Raw genomic sequence first — 23,091 nt, 5'->3', positions numbered from 1 at the left:
CGATTTAAATTCTCAAAGAGTAATGAAAGACCATAAAGTAAAATGTTACTATAATTATAGCCACTAATGTATATTTAAGTTTTCAGATTTTTTTAAAAACCGTCTAAAATTTGTTAGTTGACTAATATCATCACTTATTTATTGCTCCAAGTTGTTTTAATATTATAATTTGTATTTTATTCATAATAAATAAAAGTCCATTATACTGATAAATAATAGTTACTTTGAAATGATGCATGAAGAACTGAGATTATAAACGAGAGCTTTCAAACAACCTGTATCATAGATTATTTTACATTAATGGATGATTTAAGACTGAATCTTAATTTTTCCAATAAAAATATAATTAATCTAAATAGTTCCAACTCGAACAGAGTTAAACGTTAATTTTCTAGCCCATTTTTACTTTCCTTTAACCAAGTATGCGTTACCGAATCAATCCGCATACAGACAATGATAAGTGATCCGTATTCGTTTAACATACTTGCCTGGCTATTTTCACCGGACAAAACTAGGCGATCTGGAAAACCTGCCACCGATATTAAAAATGCATTCATAATAAGTCAAGCAATTAGCATCAGTAGGCTAACGGTCATGGTCGTATTGACTTCAAATGAAGAAGGGAAAAAAATCACACTCGCGTTTATCTCGCTTGTTGTGCAAAGAAAAATTGCGAGCGTGATTTTATTAATTGCGATGTGTGTTTTTGCCCGGATGTTGTTGGTGGATTTCGGTTAATTGGGTGCAAGTGTCGGTGGTAATGAATGAGCGTAGCTATTTCTAAAGCTTATTATAATAATAAAAATAAAGATATTTGAAGTTTTAAATAATATTCTGCACTAAAAAAATTCCATTTGTTTAGTGCAGAATAGTACACTAAAAAAATTCCATAGTTTTACTTCCACTTTAAGATTGAATTATGTTCTTTATTAATTATTATTATTAAATAATAAAAACATAAATAATTTAAAGAAACAAGGAAAAACAAACAAAATAAATACCTTTTAATTTACTCTATCATTAATTTTAAATTAATATTCCATTTCCTTAATTATAATTTAATTAATTTAATTTTTATATTATACAAGAATATTCAAAAATAAGTAAACAAGGGAAATCTTCTTTAGAAATTTGGAAACTTGTACCAATAGGTCACAGGTGGCGCTGATGTCATATCTTGAAAATTTAAAAATATTTAAAATAATAAGTTTAAAGAAATTATTCATAATTTATCGCTCATCAAACTTAAACAAAGTTATAAATTAATAAAACAGTTAAAAAAAATAAAGTAACTGTGTATTGTAAGAGCTTTACATGTCTTAATAAAAATATATTTCTTTAAATTTCCAATTATAATTTCGCTGATTTTTATACCAATTATTAAAATATAATTTACTTTTTTTAAAGGAATATATTTTACAAAAATAATTGAGATTTAAAAATATATCTGATGAACAATTATTGTGGAGATCATAAAAATATCAGATAAATTTGAAGATGTTATCTATAAATCATTTACATGAAATGTGCAAAATAATTTAACTAGTGGGTATTGATAATATACAAATTAATTAACAATAAATATTCCTTATATCTATCTATTCGTTACCCTGAAGTATCTAAATATTTGAGTATTTAAAAAACAAATTCCAATCACAACAAAATCTACCCCTCAGTCTCTTAAAATCTATTTAATTTTTTATTCTAATATCCAGTTTTAGTTTGAATTACCAAAGATATTTTCTATGTAACCACCACAAGTATGTTACAATTAGTTTAAAGCATCAATACATATCTACTACTTATCACAATTAAAGGTCATGTTTTATGACTGGAAGCATTAATTTCATAAACATCTTATTCTCAGGCAAATAATAAATATATTTTATTATTTTAGCCCAATACCTAAGTCATTATTATCATTACAACAAGTTAATGATAATTTCTGAGCTATCCTAGAACTATTTTATATTATTTTGCAAAGATGTGCTTTTGAAGTGCAACTAAAAATAAATATTTCCGTTACTAATCATCCAAACAAATAACAAAACAACAAAATAAAATAAAAATTATTTATTAAATAGACAAAATTTTAATTGAGAGTATAATCAATGAAAAAAATGAGTAAATAAATAATTTTAAGGCACGTAATATTGTCGTCCAAAACAATTACGTAATAAAATTAATTTATATTTTATTTTAAAAAAAATTGAATTTAAAACCAGATGATTTAATACACACCAATTACAAAATTACATTATCACAAACGCCCGAATTTTACTATTATATAATTAAAAAAAAATAAAACAATGGGTGCGTACTTGAAATCCCAGCATTTGTCCTGAAAACTTGGATTTGACTGGCAAACATGTTTATTGCTATGTAGATAAGTAAAGTACATAATACAGACTAGATAATCTATTTTAAACTAATCTTAGGCCTAAGGCTCGAGGACTTTCGAAACAAACAATCAAATGTTACTGGGACTTTCAGTACGGCCGCAAAAATATTCCCACACTTTCACTATCAGAACGGCACCGACCAAATGGCCGATGAACTTCCTGAACACACCGCCCCAGCTCCACGTCGGCTAGCTGGTGCGATAGTCGCCGATCTGGGTCTCCAAACTTTCCAGCGACGTGGCCGTCGACAGGTTTTGCACCATGTTCTTGCGTGCCGAGTCCACGTCCAATATGATGTCCTTGAACGTGTGCTGGGGCGGGATTGACTGCGTTTCGGCCGAGGCGGCCACCATCCTGATCAGGTCCTTCTGCGATTCGCGCGCCTCCACCATGAAGACGCTCTCCTTCACGTCCTTGCTGGAGTACTGGTAGATCTTGTCGAATATTACGCCGTGCACGCCGAGCTGTTTTAGGTATTTGATGGTGGCCGGGTCCGCGTTGGCGTCGCCCCAGCAGAAAATGACTAGATTCGATTCGTGGGCGTATTTTATCTGAAAATTTAAGGGTTACGTTATAATTATTGTCAAACTACTTGTTGTTTAAGACGACGACGATAATAGTTAAATTGCTTGTAAATTGAATAGCTTATCTAGAAATACATTTCAAAACAATTAAAAAATATATAAAGGCTAATTACTACTCTAATTACAACAATAAAATATGATAACTAACTAACTAGTATTTTTTAGTTTATGTGGTCGCAGTATTTATTGATATCATTAATATTAAATATATTAAGTTACGAAAACTAAGATAGTTTTAAGAAATATGAAATATTATTTACGATAATTAGAGTAATCTCTCTTTACTACTTTACGTAATTCTATTATTGATAATATACTATATTAAATGTAGTTCTCTTAAAACTAAGCTAGTTTTAAGAATTATAAACTTTTACTAGTATTAATTAGAATTATTTCTCTTTATTAGTTTATGTAGTTAAATTATTACTAATGTAACTATATTAAATATAGTTCTTATTAAAATTAAGAGTATTTAATCTGAAAATTAAAAAAAGACTAAGCTAGATTTAAAAAATATAAAATATTATTAGTGATAATTAGAATTATTTCTATTTACTAGTTTATGTAGTTGAATTATTAATAATATACAATATTAAATGTGAAGCTTAATAAAAATTAAGAATATTTAATCGGAAAATTCACAAAAACTAAGCTAGATTTAATAAATATGAAGTACTGCTAGTGATAATTAGAATTATTTCTCTTTGTAGTTTATGTAGTTGAATTATTACTAATATACTATATTAAATGTAAATTTTATTAGAATTAAGAATATCTAATATGAAAATTGAGAAAAATTAAGCTAAAGTTAAGAAATATGAAGTACTATTAGTGATAATTAGAATTATTTCTCTTTCTAGTTTATGTAGTTGAATTATTACTAATATACTATATTAAATGTAAAACTTATTAAAATTAATATTTAATCTGAAAATTCACAAAAACTAAGCTAGAGTTAAGAAATATGAAGTACTACTAGTGATAATTAGAATTATTTCTCTTTGTAGTTTATGTAGTTGAATTATTACTAATATACTATATTAAATGTAAAGCTGATTAAAATTAAGAATATTTAATCTGAAAATTCACAAAAACTAAGCTAGAGTTAAGAAATGTGAAGTACTACTAGTGATAATTAGAATTATTTCTCTTTCTAGTTTATGCAGTTGAATTATTACTAATATACTATATTAAATGTAAAGTTTATTAGAATAAAGAATATTTAATCTGAAAATTCACAAAGATTAAGCTACAGTTAAGAAATATGAAGTACTACTAGTGATAATTAGAATTATTTCTCTTTCTAGTTTATGCAGTTGAATTATTACTAACATACTATATTAAATGTAAAGTTTATTAGAATAAAGAATATTTAATCTGAAAATTCACAAAAGTTAGATTTAAGAAATATAAAGTATTATTTGTGTTAATCAGAATTATTTTTCTTTGCTAATTTATACGGTTGATATATTACTAGAATACTATATTAAAAGTAATGCTTATTAAAATTAAGAAAAATTCATCTGAATATTCACAAATACTAAGCTAGATTTGAAAAATATAAATAAATTATTTTAATTAGAATTATTTCTCTTTGATAGTTTATGCAGTTCAATTATTATTAATATACTATATTAAATGTAATGCTTATTAAAATTAAGAATATTTAATCTCAAAATTCACAAAATCTAAGCTAGATTTAAGAAATATAAAGTATTATTGGTGTTAATTAGATTTATTTATCTTTACTAGTTTATGTAGCTGAATTATTGATAATATACTATATTAAATGAAGTGATTATTAAAATTAAGAATATTTAATGTGAAAATTCACGATAACTAAGCTAAATTTAAGACATATGGAGTATTAATACTAATAATTAGAATTATTTCTGTTTACTAGTTTATTGATAATAATGATTACTAGATTATTGATAATACACTATATTAAATGTGAAGCTTATTTAAATTAAGAATATTTAATGTGAAAATTCACAAAAACTAAGCTAGACTTAAGAAATATGAAGTATTACTAGTGACAATGAGAATTATTTCTCTTTACTAGTTTACATAGTTGAATTATTGATAATATATTATATTAAATGCGGAACTTAATAAAATTAAAAATATTTAATCTGAAAATTCACAAAAACTAAGCTAGATATAAGAAATATGAAGTATTACTAGTGCTAATTAGAATTATTTCTCTTTACTAATTTATGTAGTTGAATTGTTGATAAATATACTATATTAAATGTGAAGCTTAATAAAAATTAAGAATATTTAATATGAAAATTCACAAAAACTAAGCTAGATTTAAGAAATATGAAGTATTACTAGTGATCATTATAATTAAATTACAATTATTTCTATTTACTACTTTATGTAGTTGAATTATCAATAATATACTATATTAAATGTGAAGCTTACTAAAATAAAGAATATTTAATCTGAAAATTCACAAAACTAAGCAAAATGTAAGAAATATAAGGTATTACTAGTGTTAATTAGGATTATTTCTCTTTACTAGTTTCTGTAGTTGAATTATTACTAACACATTATATTTAATATGAAGATTACTAAAATTAAGAATATTTAATCTGAAAATTCTCAAAAACTAAGCTAGATTTAAGAAATATCAAGTAATTACCACTGATAATATACTACATAATCTGCAAATTCACAAAATCTAAACAAAATTTAAGATATATGAAGTATTACCAAGTGAAATAGTTGAATCATTGATGTAATAATATTAATAATTTAATTATAGTGATTAAACTAAACACAAATTTTGAGTAATTTAAAAACAGTGATTACGTAAATATTTAATTTACAAATTTGCAAAAATTAAGTAAGTTTTAAAAGTGAATAAGTAAATACTTTAATGGAAATTCACTTGAAAACAATAAAAAATATTAAAGTTAATTACTAGTTTGGACTATAATTATCTGGTAAGATACTTAAACCTGTTTTTTTTGTTTTTATTTTATTTAAATGAATTATAATAATGTATATTATTAATATGAATAATGTACTAGATGCTTATTACCAATGTGATGGATTTAATACGTGTATGAATTATTAAAACCCAGCAAATTTGCATTGCGAAAATATTTAATTTGCAAATCCACAGAAACTAGTTTAATTGGCTAATTATTTGATGAGTCGACTTTTCTGAACATTTAATTACTTTTTATCATAAAGTTCATTAATGTTTATGGCTGTTTTGAAATTATTTTCAACTCTTAACTACACAACGACATAAACCTGTAATTATATAAAAAACCTTGAGAAATAAATCAATAGACGCATCCCAACACGAATGCTCTCGTGACTGATGACCGAATCGTAACACTTGCGATAATTATTATCGTCGGTTTTAATAAGTTCAAATCAATTGTTCCGCAGATATCACCCCCATTGTTGTTGAAGTATCCAAGCACTTGAGACAAAGAGGATATGAGTATTTAGCCTATATTTTCCTCCATCCTGTTCATGGTACACGTGTTCGATTTGAAAACACTCCACTATATAATTAATTATTATTATCGTATGCAGTTTTTATAATTTAATCTGTAATATTAATAATAGATATTGTTGCTAAGTAACGAATATTGATATATTTCATATTTCAAAATCAGTATTAAATTTTGGAAGTCTAAATTGGTCTGCAGTTAGAAAATTACTAAGGAAAATGTTCCTGATACCCTCAGACAGTGCCGAATCGATCGTGGAGCTGAGACGCTCACCGAAAAAAGTGTGTCTCGCCATAAACACAAAATTACAAGGACCCAACAGCGAAATGTCGGAAATCGGACGAATTCTCAGAGAACGAAACAACAGGCAGCTCAAGCCGAGGCTGTGGGTGTGTTTTATCCTAACAACTTTTTTGTTCTTTTTCTTCCTGGCCGTGTTGAAATTCATTATATAATCGTTCAATTATATTGTGTGCAAAAAACCCTTGTTTTATTTAATCCCTTACCAGCGAGGCGTCGCGTAGCAAGTCCTCGGTGTGCACGTTAATGCCCAGCAGTTCACTCATGATCGAGTACTGGGCGGCCGATTTGATTGACCAGCAACGCGGATCGGCGTACTTGTCATAGATCTCACTCTCGCCCACCGTCAAGAACACCACCGGATATTTGTTCTGCTTCAGCCTGATCACCTGACATATGTCAGGGTTAAAGCAACTGAAGACTATTCTTCGGCTCTTGCCGTACCTAAAAAAATACGACCATTATCACAACATAAATGGAACGTTGGAGGGTGTTACCTGAGCACCACTTCCAGGATCGTGTCCAAGTAGAGGTTGAGGTCGTACGGGTGGTACAGCTCGTACGTGCCGTCCGCCATTTGCATGGTCCATTTGATTTCGATGTTGAAGCCCACGTGGGGGTTGAGCACCTCCAACGCCTGTTGCAGGGTGGGGAAAGGTTGGTGCTCCTCCTGTTCGTCCTGGTTGAAGTACCGGGGATTCATCGATTTCCCCTCGGACAGATGGTAAACCTGGACTCATAAAAAACTAATTATCTACTGTAGTACTACCAGTTTTTGAATCAAATTACATTGTTTATGTGTGTTGTGTCGTCGTATCACGAATTTGGGAGTAACGCCCCCGCATGTAATAATATTTATTGTACAAATAACAAATTACTTTACAAATATGTAGTTGCCGATAAGTTGAACAAATAATAGGAATAAATAACAACTTGAAAATAAATACAACATAGAACAAAGCTTTGCCAACTGAGTATACCAAAAATAACGTGAAACCAAAGCCAAAGTTCACGCGTGAGGCAAATCAAAATGTTTATGGCTGGCAGAAATATTTTTGTTGGAAAGGCGTAAATATGTTTGGTCGACCAGCCAAGTAGAATACACAGCTGTTTATTTTCTACCCGAAGCGATACCTTGAAATTATAGGTCGACTTTCTCTGTTTATTTACCGTATGTCGTAACTATGTAGAAGAATTTATTTATCAACGTTGGTGTTGACGTTGATTGATTTTGGGTTCCCCATAAAATTAAGACAATTATAAAGATAATTTAATACGTCTGCCACTGATTTAGTTGATCAATTTTAATCTCATTAAACTTGAACTGAAAACGACTGAACCGTGCGTTAATTGTTGTAACGAAATGAGACACTCAATTGGATTAAAACGATCCGCCTCTGAATTTGCCCTTTTACTAATTAGAAAACGACATCCTGCACGTGTCGTAATTTGGCCTGCGTCGATATTTGTTTCATTACAAGGTTCGTCGATTTGATCAATAAACATATTGTTGTGTTTTATTTATCGCAAGAATATTCATTCATTAATCTCACCTTGAGAAGCCTCAGTTGGTCGTAGGTGAGTTCCTTGACTGGTATCTCGAGCATGTCCCCGTCGATTAGGTCCTTCTTCTTTTTCATTGAAATACAGATGTGGAAATCGTGGTAGATAATAGGAACTAAATCTTTGCTCAACTGGACGTCGAACTCGACGAAGTCGGCGCCGTGGTTGATGGCGTTCCTCAAGCTGGCGATCGTATTCTCCCTAACTTCGGCGCAATTCTTCGTCTCCACCTTAAAACTAGACCCTGATCCTCGATGTCCCACGTCCAACGACTGACGACCCTTCTTCCAGTGTCTCTCGTAGGTCACGCTCATATCACATTTGAAGTTGGTCATTGGACTGATCACCAGGTACTCCAAAGTGATCTGGCCCAACGGCCTGTGCTTTGTACTGGTAACTGGTAGTGTGACTTTGCCCTCAGACCCTTGCAAAACTGTGGGCAACAAGTAACTGAACCCTGCATGATATGGTGGTTCACCTTCATGGGCTGATGAACTGTACACATACAAATCAATGAGGTAGGCTGTGTTTGAGGGGAACAAGACTGATGACTGGAATATTAGCAAGTCATCGCTCTTGTACTCGTGACCAAATTGATTTTGCGGCTTGAATATTGGATCTTCACTGATTAAACTGGCAACTTCCGTGTACGCGTGCTTTGGATTTTCAAGTTGGTCTTGCGTTTCGGCACTTAGGGATTCTTCTAAGGCCTCTGACATGGTCTTTGGTATGTTAGTATTGTGCTTTAATAAATTAACTGGGGTTACTTTAATAAATATTGCTCTGTTGTTATACTTTGGTTTAAATAGAGTTAGAGGTGAGTTGCATAGCTTCAGTTGTACCATTGTTTCCTTTATTAACCAACCTCTATCTATCTGGTAGATGTCTTCATATTGCCCATAAAGAGATGGCTCATCCTTGTTAGTTGGGACAGTGTCTGACTGTAGGATAACTCGAGGTTTGACGCCAGCTTCCCAGTTCCTCACAATTACTTGCATGCCTTTCTCAATGACCACAACAACACAGTACCTATATTCAATTCTAGAGATCAAAGGTACCTGAACTGTTGATGACCATACGTCCGAGTCGTCCTCCCTTTCTAAGAGATAACCCTTCTCTGGGTTCCATCTGCCCAACTCGATGATGTTTCCGACCACGCACAAAGCCTCGTCCGGTTTCAATTCTGGCGCCCTTACGCGGAAAAGCCATTTTCTGGGATCGTACACGCTGGAGCCCTCTGAGCTGCTCACAGTATCCTTCAGTTTATTTTTCCTACACACCTCGTTGCCGGGATCCTCCACGAAGAACCACTCCTGCATGATTCGTTACAAATTTATAATATACAATACGATTTATCAGTGATGATTTTTATTGATGCCAAACTTAAATAAAGTTATGTCTATGTCACATTTGATGGGACTCACCCGTGAATTGTCACTGGAACTCATGGTCGGATTTTAAGGATGTCACCTCACGAAACGGACGCAGATTTTATACATGGTAACGACAGTTCAAAACGCACGAAAAAAAAAACAAAGACGGGCCTCGCAGCTCCGAACCTAACGCACCACAGCCAGACGTAAACTAAAATCCATTGAAATCAAAACGATTACAACGGAATGCGTGCGCAGCCTGTGCCAAAATACCGGGGGTATATCAAAAATGTTTCTGCCTCGTGCCGGACCTTTCCGGTATTTTGGTATCTTTAAATTTTATTGTTGAAATTTGATGGCTTTTTAATTTTGGACTTTGTTCGGGGATCCGTTAAAAAAATCACGTTTACGAGGGACCGTCTAAATGTTGAACAAAAGCGGTTTATAATTGTTTATGTATTAAATCATTTTTTCATTGGAATACTGTTAGTTTTTTTTATTAAATTCAGAGCAAATGTACTGTAATTGTAATTAAATCTTGTTCACTTTTATTAAACGACGTTGCTGGTTAAGCATACCAAAAATTATGCAAATAGTAGTAAATATCTTTATTTAATAAATAAACAGTAAATACTTATAAATTTTATTTATATACATAAATTATTGAACCACTTAAATAAAAAATAAAGCTTTCTCTGATGCTTACAAATTTAGTTACTACCAACTTAAAAATACTAAATAACCTATAATTCCGCTAGCTTTTCTTAAAAAGTAGGACACGCATTCGGTTACATCAAAATGCACAAAGAAAAATAAAACCAAAATTGTCGTTTGTACAAAATATATTGTTATAAATTAAAAAATTGTACTCCTTAAAAAATTAAATGCTAGAAAGTTCTTTTTACAATATTAACATCTTAATAAAGTTATAAAAAGGTGTAACAAAATGTACAAAACAGAAATATATGTCAATTCTTACAAAATAGTCTTTGTACAAATATATATACACCTAAATAAATATCATTCATCACTTAACTGCCAGTTAAATATCACAATAAACATAGAGATTAACATCGTACCTAGTAAAATCAAATTAGATTCGATTTGTACTATTTACAGCAGTGGTCAACACTAAAAATTTCTCCGTCTTAAAAATTATTATCACAATTTCCACAGTTTAATATAAACTGTACCACGGGTCGCAAATTAATCAGAACGTTAGGTTTAATGTATGAACGGGCAGTTATCAATGTTCCGGCAGTAGCCGTGATTCTTAACGTTTTTACACATCCTGCCGCCCCTGTGTCCACCGCCCCCGCCCCTGTTCCAATTGCCCCCAGGCATGTTCATCCTCACCCACGGTCCGTTACCGGGACCGCCCCTGCCCCTGAATCCGCCCCTCATCCCGTTGCCCCGCATGTTAAAGTTATTCGGCGGGAACATGTTGGGTTGATTAAAAGGCATACCGAAGTTGGGATTGTCATTTTGATTGAAACCGTCCGGGCCGTGTCCCGGCCCGAACATGTTCGGGTTCATCGGTCCCTGGTTCATCATGTCGGGCGGCGGTCCCATGTTGGGCGGCCCCATCATGTTGCCGTTCGGCATCATGTTGGGCGGCATGAAGTTGTTCGGACCCGGGCCACCAGGTCCGGGGAAGCGGGGAGGCATGCCCGGGAAGCCGGGCGGCGGCATTTGGGGGAAGTTGTTGGGATTGAAGCCGCCCGGCATGTTGGGGAACATGCCCTGCGGCATCGGCGGGTTGTCGACATGCGGCGGCGAGCCCTTCGGCTCCGGCCACGGCGTGTTGCGCAGATCGGTCTCGGTGCCGTCCGGATCGTCCAGCGGAATGATGACCGGATCCTTCATCTGATGGTGCTCGGGATCGGGTTCGTACGGCGTGTCCGGTATCCGGCGCTTGTCGAAGTACTGGGCGGGCAGCACGCTCTTCTCCCTGGCGAACTGGATGTCCTTCTCCAGGCTCTTGGAGCCGGGCACGGCCAACGGATCGGGCAGATCGACGACGATCGGCGGCCGCCACATGGTCTGCTCGCCCATTATGTCCTCGCTGGTCAGCTTCCTGGACCTCATCACCGCCTCCCTTTCGCCGCACATTTCCATCTTGGCCATGTCCATGAAGGTCTTGGTGACGTTCACGCGTTCGGTTTCGTCCAGTTCGAAGTAGCGCACCTCGACCAGGTCGTCGTCCGAGCGCCACCTGATCGACCGTTTCGGACCTTTCCTCTTGGTGTAGCACAACACACCCTTGAGTCCGTCCTCGCTGATCTTCACGCGTTTCACATCGCCCTCCTCGTCGTCACCTTCTTGGGTCGGCGTGCCCGAACCGTCGTCCTCCTTGTTGTCGCCGTCTTCGTTCTCGTTCTCGTTGGTCTCGGTACTCAACGTGTCCTGATAGAAGTTAATCGGCGCGATGTTCTTGAAGCCCAACGCTGTTGAAACCGGCGAGCTGGGAACGTTCGACTGGTCACCGCTGGTGGCGCCCACCGTCGGCGAGCTGGGCGTCTCTTTGGAGAGGCTGGGGCGCCTCTTGCGTTTCTTCACCTCCTTCTTCGTCGTTGCGGCGGTGAGGGCGTCCATGAATATGTCGCTTTCTTGTAGTACAGTCGCTGCAAAGAAAATTATTATGTAATTTACGTTCGGACTTATCGATTTGGTTTAAAAATTTTATTGTGCGGTCGTAATTCGTCAGTTCCTACAAACAAAATATCCGGGATGATGCAATTTGTTGATCAAATATGTGACTTGACCAATTTCAACCAGATTTTATGCTGAAATTAAGTTAAATATATAAAATTTGTCTGTTATCCGTTATGTACCTTCAAGACAAGAACTGCATTTAAGGATTTTAATATATAATTTATATTTTTCGACCACTCTTATATTAAAAATTACGACATGCAATTTCCAAACAAAAATAACGTTTCATGTTTGATCTCAATCATCTCGTTAGCAAGTAAAATTGCACTAATCAAACAGACAAACTGTCTGTGGTAAACATATCAACTGATAATGTTTCTCGGAATTTCCGTCATAGATTCATACATATCCTATTTCATAAGAGCGATAGATTGGACCACTTTTCATTTTGATACTGAAATTAATATATATTTAATTTTTTGTTGCCCCACTTTGTTTAAACAGCTTTTGACAGCATTTTTGTTCGCACTATTTTTATGTGCAATAAATACTGAAAAAAAGTTCATATGCAAAAAATAGGGTTATTTTTACTTGATTTTAGTAAAAAATTATCTTGTATTTGTTTTAATCAGCAACCGACCCGGTGTTTCCACAAACAAGCACAGACTCCCATTTTATATTAAATCGCTAGAAAATTTGAGAAATTGCTTTTCCATCCTCACCTCAATAGATTATTTTATAAATTTAAATTTTCCACAAACAAGCACAGACTCCCATTTTATATTAAATCACTAGAAAATTTGAGAAATTGTTTTTCCATCCTCACCTCAATAGATAATTTTATAAATTTAAATTGTAAATCACTGTTTTTTAAAGTCAAATTGGCATTCGCACAACACGCAATTGATTTTCAATGTGACTTGTCATTGTCGTCAATAGTACTCTTGTCAAAATCATTTTTTTCGTTGCCATGGATATTTACAAAGCCTTCTAACAAAACAAAATTATTGTTAACGACAAATTACAGCTAAATAATTGTTATGGTGACAAATTTATCACAAATTCAACTATTTATTACTTAAATTTACTTGATTTTTATTATTTGCATGTATAAATTAGTAGATTAAATATTTTTCTTTTTTAAATGTATTTTAAATTATTGTAATGATGTCAATTAATGAAAATATTCAATACTCAATAAATTAGTAGATTAAATATTTTTCTTTTTTAAATGTATTTTAAATTATTGTAATGATGTCAATTAATGAAAATATTCAATACTCAATATTTTTTCTTTAGTACATGCCTTTTTTAATTTGTTACCATGCCCTTGTTTTAAATTTTCTAATGGTAAATTAATTTTACTGGCAAGTTTCGGCAATATTAAGATTTTAAACTCATTAATAATTTTCTTTATCCGCTCTACAAAACTAAAAAAAATTGAACATGCTGTACAACTTTACGTAAACCGTATTAAAAAAATATATATTATAGGGTGTAAGCATCAATTGTAGGGAGTGGAAGCAATCATCTCGATTTTATTAATCAAGAAATAATAATAATAATAATTAGGGAGTATACCTGTTTACTGTTGTTTAGCGAGAAAAAATGCGGAAACACAGGGTCATATTATCCAAAAAACACTAGCCCAACAAATCCGCGTACACTATAATAACTGGTTACTCTGAAATAAAAATGGTTAGTCACGGGATGAAGTAGAGAAAAATAAAAAAATACAGCAAATTATGCGGACGTCGCGACGTTGCGTGTAATTTTGGATTTGTTGCGCCAATGAAACTGCATCGCTTTAATCAGTGCCTCGACTGAAACATAAAAAAATTCATGAAACGTTTTCTGCTGATATTTCACACTAATTTTTTGCTTGGATTTAAATTGTAAGAACTTAATTTTTGGGCTTTCAGAAAAGAAAATTATTTAACTGAACATAAAATATATAAAAAATATTTAAATTAATAATTTTTTTGGTAAAAGCTTCAGGAAAACTCCATTTTCTTTGTTTTTAGGTTCATCAATGTGCTAATAAACATAATTTACTGTGTAAATAGGAGTTTAACGTTTTTCTTTGTTTAACATTAAATTTTGCCTTTTCTAAATCAATAAAACTTTTCAATTTCAAGTTCATCCATTTATTTTGCATACACAAAACTTATGGACATATTTTTTATCTTAATTAATGCACCCTAGAAAAAATAAATTGATAATGGGATGGATGTTTCAATGAGCCATATCTCTGGGAATTTATTGTCCAAACACATCTGTATTGAGAGGCGCCAATTTTGAATAATAATCGATGTTTTTATTGATCTGTTGTTTATATAATGATCATGAATTAATCATGGGTTGGTGCACTTAGTGTTTGTGGTTTAATCAAATGAAAAATATCGCGTGACGAGGTGTTTGATTGTTGACCTTTGGAACGTGTGACGCTTGACAGAAGTGACACTGGCTTAGTTATTTTTATCGGGAATCGTCAAACATTTTATGTAATCACGCGTTAGAAATATAGAGGAGGGGTCATTTTTTATATAGTTTGTTGATTTTAACTCTCTTTTATTGAATATTAGGAATTTACAGGCAGTTACAGCGATCAATAACTTACCAATTGGTTACCTAACGTATTCTAAATATGAAAATATATATAAATAAAATCGAATTTGCACTTAATATGACACCTCATCAATTTTCTGTCACTATCACTCTATGCTCTAAAATCACAGCTATCTTTAATTGAATTTACAAAAAGACTAGGAAATCGAAAAAAATGCACAAAACAAAAATGCGCTTATTATTTTCCAAAGGGACTACCTCTGCAAAAAACATTATCATTATATTTGTTAACCCGTACTCGAAATCAAAACTCGCCGTATTTTTACCGATATGTTTGACACGTTCTATTAGTTTATAACGTGCCAAACATGCCAAACAAAACCACCGCCAGTTTCCATTGTCGAGTCTCCCGTTATTGTTTTTAAGAAATTTCATGATCATTTTATGAGAGGAACTGACGAACACATTGAACGACAGTCAGCAAAGAAGGTAGCACAATCCCAGGCCAAAGCATGGTCGATTTCTCATTTTTCAATCTCTTCCGCCGACACCGGCCACCTGTAAAACAAAACAATATTGAGTACGGGTATTGATCCAACTTACGTTTGGGTTTGGGTGGTATCAGTTTGATGGCGCCCGGCCTATCGATCTTGTCCGTTATGTCGAGCTTCAGCTTCTTCTCGGGCGGCGTGGATATCACGTCCTTGGGCGGGGAGGGACGTTTCGACGGAATGGTGGGCAGCTGGACCGAGGGCTTCTTGGTGGGTCGCGGCGGCGGCGGCTTCACCTCTTCCTCGAGGCCAGTCGAACGCATTTTCGAATTGAAAATCTTGACGGTCTTAGGCCGGTCCTCTCTGTTCTTGCGCACCTCTATCGACATTGTGGGCTTCTTTTTCACGTCCTTCTCGTCCTTGTCGGACTTCTTGGGTATCTTGCCCACCTTGTCCAGGCTCTGGGGCTTCAGTTTGGCCAACGTGTCTTTGTCCTTTTCCGCCTGCTTGGACTTATCTTTCTCTTTGTCCTTGTCCTTGTCTTTGTCTTTGTCTCTGTGTCGGTCTTTGTCCTTGCTGCTTCTCCTCTCTTTGCTGCTGCTTGAGCTTCTGCTACTGCTGCTGTGCCTGGATGAGCCATTGCTCCTATGCTTGTCCTTGTCCTTTCTGTCTTTGTCCCTACTTTTGTCTCTGCTACTGCTGCTACTACTGCTGCTGCTGCTCTTTGAACTGCTGGACGACCTCTTCTTGTCCTTGCTGCTGGAGCTGCTCCGCGAGCTGCTACTGGACTTTTTCTCTGCAGTCTTGTCCTCTGAGCTTTCTGTAGGCACTTTAGCGTCTTCTTTCTCCGTCGTGTTGGCGACGTTTTCTTTCTCCGCCTCTGCGGCATCTTTGTTAGTGTTCTCCCCGGCTGCGACAACACCGTCCGTTTCGTTTTTGATCTCCGTCTCCGTGCCCAAAGCTATCTCAGCCTTCACGTCAACTGTGGTCAGTTGATTTTGCACTTCTTTACTTTCTGAATCTGCAGACTCTGCTTCAGTGGCTGAAGTGGATGAAATGTTTTGAACCTGGAGGTTATTAGTTTTCACAAGCACCAACCAATTGTCTACTAGTGTTGAGGCCAACTTTTGGACTTCTGTTGAAACAAGTGACATATTATTAAATAAACAAAAACTGTATTAGTGATGAATGAAATGAATTTAATATTTACCTGGCATGTCCTCTTTCCGGGACAACATTTTCACTAGTTTAGGAATGTTGTTGAGCTTGAGTCTTTCTACATCAACTGGGGTGACTATCAGTAGTCCAAGGATTTCTTTGACTAAATCCCAGTTTGACACATGAATTGCATCTTGGAGCCAAGTTTGCACCAATACCCAGCCACCTTCGGCCATGAAAATATCAACCAAGTCTTTCTCTGTCACTTTCAGTATTAGCACATAAACGCACTTACTGACCAGTTTCTTAGAAAACTTTGTCATTAAGCTGGAATAAAGAAAACAGGGGCGGTTGTAGTAGTTGTTTGGATTTAAGGCAAGTGGTTAAATAAAATAATATAAGTTGAAGCTTACTTTACCACCCTGGGTACCTCTTCTTTGGACAAAATGCCTCCTGTTGGCGTCAGAAGGACCGACAGGCATTTTAATAATTGCAATGGATCAATACGCGGCTATAAAAAAAGGAAGAAAAGAATTATTCAAATATTCGCGCCCAAATGTGTCGATTCAAATTTGGCGCTACGTTTTGTGAACGTACGCATCACGTGACGTCACTGCTGACGTCACGAATAAAGATTATTAAAAATTGATGAAATATGTCCAAAAAATGTGTGTTACAATATTACTTTTGCCTTTGTCTATCAAAACACATAGTAAATTCTAACCATTTTATTATATTACAAAGAAATCTGTTAGCACCTTACCATTTTCATTAAAATTCCTAATGTCGCACTTAAAGAGGTACGTTCACTTAATATTGAACTGAATTCTCTTGAGAATTGGAATTTGTGATTCCACAAGTCTTTAATTGAACCAGACAAACTAAACATCTATCCTTTTGATTATAGGCGTCGGCCTGGCCTCCATATTACGTTGCATAACGAAAAACGAATTTTATATCTTACGACAATGTAAAATTTACTATTTAATTACTTAAAATAAAAACTGCGCAAAATATATTCTAAAATTTGGATATACAACGACCAAAAAATAAATAAATTATTACAAAATTACACGCAAGATACGCTATGAACAACCTTCGACCATTTTTCAGACGGAAATGAATCAATACGCTGGCTATAATAGGGGACAAAAGAGAAAGGCGGATATCGTCAGTGCGCATGTATACATGTACCTCATCGGCGTCGCACAATTTAAATGTGTGCGGAGCCCCTTTCTGAACTATATAATGTTTTTTATAGTTTGCGGTACCTGTTGCAAATCTATACCTAACATAAAATTATATTAGAATATTTACTATTAACTGTTATTGGTATACCTAATAATATTTTGAAATATGGGGTTATTTTGTAAATTCCCTTAAGTTTCTCAGTTTTTGGTAATTATTAGAATCCTAACGCAATAAATAATTAATACAGTAGGACACTAATAAAAATCTAATTAATACATTTAAAATAAATAATATTTAATAAATAAGGCAAACCCAACAAATTAAAACACCCCAAAAACAATGTCATTTTTCTGGTAACATTTCATTGTTCCGTCGAAATACGTTGGCAACGATTTTCTTTTAGGTTAAATCAAGAAAATGTTTTCCTTGGCCAATTTAAGGAACCTCGTCACGAAACCACAGTGGTCGAAAACCATCCACACGTCCTCCCTCCTGCGAAACGTAACCGGCAACGGTCAACCCGAGGTCGAATACCGCGAAATAACCAAAGACCGCACCAAGGAGATTCCGGTAGAAACGAGCATCAAATACTTGAACAGCACCGCGTACGCCCGCACGTACGAGGGACAGCCGGTGTGGGTGCCGTACCGGAGGAACCACAAGGGTGCTATCGCGCCCAGGAAGACGCGCAAAACTTGCATAAGAGGCGGACAAATCGCCACAGGGAATCCGTGTCCGATTTGCAGGGATGAATACTTGGTGCTGCACGAACAGAACACTCAACTGTTGAAGCAATTCATCTGTCCACATACTGGTGGTGTATTGAGTTATACAAAAACTGGGCTGTGTCAGAAACAGCATCTGAAACTGGAGATTGCTATTAAAAGGGCTTACGATAGGGGACTGATTACTTTTGATGTGCCTTTCAGAAAGTATGATTATTCTGAGTACTACAAGCAATAATGGAGGCCACATTTTTGATTGTTGGGGGAGGAATTGCTGGTGTTACTTGTGTAGAGACTTTAGCATTTTTGGAGCCCGATAAATCAATAATATTATTAAGTGAATCATCACTAATTAAAACTGTTACTAATTTATATGCAATCACCAAAACAATCACACATTTTGATGTGGAGGAAAAAGAAGCCCAAACTCTGGCAGATAAATACACAAATGTTACTGTAATTCATGACACTCTAACTGAGATAAATGATGAAGAAAAATACATCAAAACCAAAAACAACAAAACAATAAACTACCAGTTTATGTGCTTGTGCTTAGGGGCTGAACCCAAACTAATACCACAAGCACAACATTTTCCACAAGTTCTAGGAATCAGAGACACAGACTCTGTGGAAGAACTTGAGAAAAAGCTGAGCACTGCAAAGAAAATAGCAATTATTGGTAATGGAGGCATTGCTTCAGAACTGGTTTATAAAGTCCAGGATATTGAAGTCCACTGGATCATCAAAGATAAGCACATTTCAGCAACGTTTGTTGATCCTGGTGCTGCAGAATTCTTCCAGTCATCTCTTACTAAATCAAAACAACCAGAAACAGTTTCAAAAAGGATGAGGTACAGTGAGGAGGAGTTTAGGAAGTCTGGGGCTGCTTTGGGGCCTGACTGGTACAAAAATCTGGTCATAAAGGGATCCAAACAACATGAAAACTTGCCCAGCACCATCAAAATCCACTATGAAACTGAAATCAGTAATATTCAGGCTGTAACTAATTCTGAACATGTACTACAACTCACATTGACAAATGGGGAAATTATTGACTGTGATTTGGTTGTGTCTGCCACAGGAGTCGCACCCAGAGTTAATTATTTAACAAAAAACAAACTGGAATTGTCGGAGGATGGTGGAATATTAGTAAATGAGCACATGCAAACAAATCTAAATCAGATTTATGCAGCTGGTGACGTTTGTACAGTTAATTGGCCTATTGCAAAGCACTGGTTTCAAATGAAGCTGTGGACTCAAGCCAGACAAATGGGTTGTTATGCTGCCAAATGCATGGCTGGTCATTTAAACAAGGAGGAGGTGTTGCAGGACTTCTGTTTCGAGCTGTTCTCTCATTCAACCAAGTTGTTTGGATACAAAGTCATTCTTCTTGGGCTTTACAATGGCCAAAAGCTGGGGACAAACTATGAAATATTACTGAGAATGACCAAAGAACAAGAGTATGTAAAATTTGTTTTGGAGGATAATAAACTGCAGGGAGTTGTTTTGATTGGTGACACTGATTTGGAGGAAACTTGTGAAAACTTGATTTTGAACCAGTTGGACTTGTCTCCTTATGGTGATGATATACTTAATCCTGATATTGATATAGAGGACTATTTTGATTGATTGTTTTTAAAAATATTTGTACAGAATATATAATAAAATTATTATTAGTTAATGACGTTGTTTCACTTCAGTTTTTGAATACTTATATATTTTATAAACAATATTTTATTGAAAATTATCAGATTTTATATTGATATTAAAAATGTTTATAATATGCATATTTGTCTATTTTGCGTCCAAATATATAGTTTAAAATTATCTACATTTTAATGACAAGACTATGATTGAATTACAATCTAATCATGCATTTACCTTATTGTTTTTAAGATATTTTTGATTGTTTTAATTAAAACATGTCGCTTAAGGTGGCTTTAAATACTATAATCAAATAAGTAAATAAAACGATAGGAAATATATAAATTTCAAAATAAAAGCATTTCACTAAAATAATAAATATGCCAATGTAATATATTTCACGTTTAAGTTTCACCTATAGTGGCCCAAAAACTCCATTAGTAAATTTACCCAATCCCAAAATTTGTGTTAACTCCCGCTAAAACCATTGCGCAAACGCCGAATGCAGCTGTCAGTTCAAATTCGAAAACACCAAACGGTCATTCGACGTGACAGTCCTTTAAGCGCAACGAAAATGATGATTTTAAAACCAACTCATAAAATAAGTTGACGTGTGTTTTGGCGAATAAAGGACCATGTCGACCCCCAGGAATTTTGTGACTCCCCGCAAAGGTCCGAAAACTCCGGCACTGAGCGAAAACAATTTCACAACGCCCCGCATGAACTATGTTACCCCCAAGAGAGGTGTTAAACAACCACCACCATCTGACACACCGGAATGTTTCAGTCAAGTAACGATGGAAACACCGAAGGTGAGCACGAAACGTCGCAGCAGCAGAGAGGTATGTGATCAGGAAAGTAATCTTACGGTGGCTGTTAGGATACGGCCCATGAACAGCAGGGAACTGGCTATTGTGGGTTCGACGAACATCGTGAACGTGAAAGACAAAGATTTGATCATAACTGCGGGGAACAATGGGATGAGTTTCGATCACATCTTCCAATATGATCATGTCTTTTGGTCGTGTGACGAAAACAGTCCAGTTTATTCCACACAGGATGATGTCTTTATGACAATAGGCAAACCTTTGTTGAACAGCGCATTTAGGGGGTATAATGCTTGCCTGTTCGCTTATGGACAGACTGGATCAGGTAAAAGTTTCAGCATGATGGGACGTAACACTTGTGAAATTGTTGACATAGATTCAGAAGAATTCTCTGGTATCACACCCAGATTCTGCAGAGATTTGTTTGAAAGAATTCAAACATTGCCTGTGTGTACTTCAGCCAGTGTGGAAGTGAGTTACTTTGAAATTTATAATGAAAAAATACATGATTTACTGGCAGAACAAACTGGGCTCAACAGGACACCATTAAAAGTCAGAGAGCACCCAGTTTGGGGACCTTATGTGGTGGGCTTAAGTGTGCACACAGTTGCATCTTACAAGGAACTAAGAAATTGGCTTCTGTTGGGAAACAAAAATAGGGCCACAGCTGCTACTACAATGAATGAAAAGTCATCTAGGTCCCATGCCATTTTCACCATAGAACTTAGCTTATTGGACAGTTCCTCAGAGACTGATGGATGCAGGAGAAGTAGAGTCAGTTTGGTGGATCTGGCGGGTAGTGAAAGGCTCGGCAATTCGCACAATACTGAGGAGAAAATTCGACAGGGGGTTTCAATTAATAAATCACTGTTGACATTAGGAAAAGTCATTTCATCATTGGCTGATCAAAAAAGAAATTTATTTGTACCTTACAGAGACTCTGTACTTACTTGGCTGTTGAGGGTAAGAAGTTTTTTAAATACATCCATTTCTTGACAATGAATGATGTAAAATTGTTTTTCAGGAGAGTTTGGGTGGAAACTCCTTGACTTCAATGTTGGCTACCATAACCCCAGCCAGTACACATTTAGATGAAACCTTGGCAACATTAAGGTATGCCTGTCAAGCTAGATCCATAGTAAACAGAGCTAGGATCAATGAAAATCCACATGACAAGCTGATTAGGGAGTTGAGATGTGAAGTTGAAAGGCTGAAAGCTCTAAGGCAAGACTATGAAAGAACTTCTCTGTCATCATCATCTTTAATCCAACTCAGTGACAGCAATAGTGATGAATTGGAACAGCTAAGGTTACAATTAAAGGAAACTGAAAAGCAGTTGGCTCAGGCACAAGAGAGTTGGCAGCAAAGATTCATGGAAACCAGAGAGAACCAAATGAAAGAACTGGCTGAAGCTGAGAAGTACAAGATTGAATTGGAATCTAAAGTTAGGATAATGAAGACTGCTGACACAAACATTAATTTATCACCATTTAGGTCTAACTTCCTCACAGAACTGGAAGGTGTGTTGACTGAAGAGCATGTAGAAGACAATTCAAACAATCAAATGTTAGATAATGTAATGGAGTGGTGCAGCCAAAATGATTTAATTTGTAGCTGCACTGGAAATTCTTTAATTATCACAAATCCTAATGCAAGAAAACAGGCCACAGCATCACTGAGTGAAATTTGTGATTTGAATGGGCATGAGAATATTAATGATTTTGTAAATAGTTTGCTTTGGGTGGAAATTAAAAAAAATAAGAAGCTTTCAAAGGTGGATGTTAGGTCTTCCATTAATCAAATGTACGAAATTTTATCCAGTCTTCAGCCACCAGAGCAAGATAATCACCTAAATTTATTGTATGCCAAAGTCAACAAAACATTGCAAAGTTTTGAAGCTGCACTACTTAATAGTATAGGAAAGAATAACCCAAAGTCAGTCACTTTTAATATGTAGTCGTTTTTGTTACTTGTATATATACTTATCTTATTTCCTTATTTATTTACAATTTGTTTACATCAATTTATACGATTTTATTTTGTAATATATCATGTATATTGTGCCGACGTTAACTGTATAGTGAGAACAAAATAAATTGTGACACAAATTTTTGTTTTATTACCCTAAAAA

At 34.8% G+C, this 23,091-nt stretch overlaps 5 protein-coding genes across 5 annotated transcripts; 3 read left to right on the top strand and 2 right to left on the bottom strand.

Annotated features, from left to right (window-relative positions):
* Positions 1-2,058: 2,058 nt before the first annotated feature.
* Positions 2,059-10,009, bottom strand: LOC109601749 (glycerophosphocholine phosphodiesterase GPCPD1). Its single transcript, XM_020018021.2, has 5 exons — positions 9,753-10,009; positions 8,319-9,641; positions 7,263-7,495; positions 6,972-7,209; positions 2,059-2,953 (listed from the first exon to the last, which is right to left on the bottom strand). Exons 1-5 carry the CDS (start codon positions 9,774-9,776, stop codon positions 2,591-2,593), a joined length of 2,181 nt encoding a protein of 726 aa, XP_019873580.1. The 5' UTR covers positions 9,777-10,009; the 3' UTR covers positions 2,059-2,590.
* A 347-nt stretch (positions 10,010-10,356) lies between these two features.
* On the bottom strand, positions 10,357-17,678 carry LOC109607946 (serine/threonine-protein phosphatase 1 regulatory subunit 10). The gene is made up of 5 exons (XM_049966675.1): positions 17,337-17,678; positions 16,987-17,084; positions 16,626-16,900; positions 15,528-16,550; positions 10,357-12,325 (listed from the first exon to the last, which is right to left on the bottom strand). Exons 1-5 carry the CDS (start codon positions 17,460-17,462, stop codon positions 10,926-10,928), a joined length of 2,922 nt encoding a protein of 973 aa, XP_049822632.1. The 5' UTR covers positions 17,463-17,678; the 3' UTR covers positions 10,357-10,925.
* A 463-nt stretch (positions 17,679-18,141) lies between these two features.
* Positions 18,142-18,727, top strand: LOC109607947 (28S ribosomal protein S18b, mitochondrial). The gene has a single exon (XM_020024403.2). It carries the CDS (start codon positions 18,182-18,184, stop codon positions 18,725-18,727), a length of 546 nt encoding a protein of 181 aa, XP_019879962.1. The 5' UTR covers positions 18,142-18,181.
* On the top strand, positions 18,727-20,170 carry LOC109607945 (pyridine nucleotide-disulfide oxidoreductase domain-containing protein 1). The gene has a single exon (XM_020024401.2). The coding sequence runs from the start codon at positions 18,727-18,729 to the stop codon at positions 20,116-20,118; it is 1,392 nt and encodes a 463-aa protein (XP_019879960.2). The 3' UTR covers positions 20,119-20,170.
* Positions 20,171-20,603: 433 nt separating this feature from the next.
* LOC109601751 (kinesin-like protein KIF14) lies at positions 20,604-23,068 on the top strand. The gene is made up of 2 exons (XM_020018023.2): positions 20,604-21,923; positions 21,985-23,068. Exons 1-2 carry the CDS (start codon positions 20,769-20,771, stop codon positions 22,915-22,917), a joined length of 2,088 nt encoding a protein of 695 aa, XP_019873582.2. The 5' UTR covers positions 20,604-20,768; the 3' UTR covers positions 22,918-23,068.
* Positions 23,069-23,091: the final 23 nt, after the last annotated feature.

Source organism: Aethina tumida, chromosome 4 (genome assembly GCF_024364675.1).
Source record: "Aethina tumida isolate Nest 87 chromosome 4, icAetTumi1.1, whole genome shotgun sequence".
In the NCBI taxonomy this organism is placed as follows: Eukaryota; Metazoa; Arthropoda; class Insecta; order Coleoptera; family Nitidulidae; genus Aethina; species Aethina tumida.
The sequence above is the reverse complement of the archived record's forward strand: the minus strand, read 5'-3'. Positions and strand labels throughout refer to the sequence as shown.

Coding starts and splice junctions, on each gene's coding strand:
- LOC109601751 (XM_020018023.2), top strand. CDS start 20,769: ATGTCGACCCCCAGGAATTTTGTGACTCCCCGCAAAGGTCCGAAAACT. Junction 21,924..21,984: donor TACTTACTTGGCTGTTGAGG/GTAAGAAGTTTT, acceptor ATTGTTTTTCAG/GAGAGTTTGGGTGGAAACTC.
- LOC109607947 (XM_020024403.2), top strand. CDS start 18,182: ATGTTTTCCTTGGCCAATTTAAGGAACCTCGTCACGAAACCACAGTGG.
- LOC109607945 (XM_020024401.2), top strand. CDS start 18,727: ATGGAGGCCACATTTTTGATTGTTGGGGGAGGAATTGCTGGTGTTACT.
- LOC109601749 (XM_020018021.2), bottom strand. CDS start 9,776: ATGAGTTCCAGTGACAATTCACGG. Junction 7,496..8,318: donor ACCAACTGAGGCTTCTCAAG/GTGAGATTAATG, acceptor TTATGAGTCCAG/GTTTACCATCTGTCCGAGGG. Junction 2,954..6,971: donor TGCTACGCGACGCCTCGCTG/GTAAGGGATTAA, acceptor TTAAATTTTCAG/ATAAAATACGCCCACGAATC.
- LOC109607946 (XM_049966675.1), bottom strand. CDS start 17,462: ATGTTTAGTTTGTCTGGTTCAATTAAAGACTTGTGGAATCACAAATTC. Junction 16,901..16,986: donor GAGGTACCCAGGGTGGTAAA/GTAAGCTTCAAC, acceptor TCTTTATTCCAG/CTTAATGACAAAGTTTTCTA. Junction 16,551..16,625: donor CCGGAAAGAGGACATGCCAG/GTAAATATTAAA, acceptor TTGTTTCAACAG/AAGTCCAAAAGTTGGCCTCA.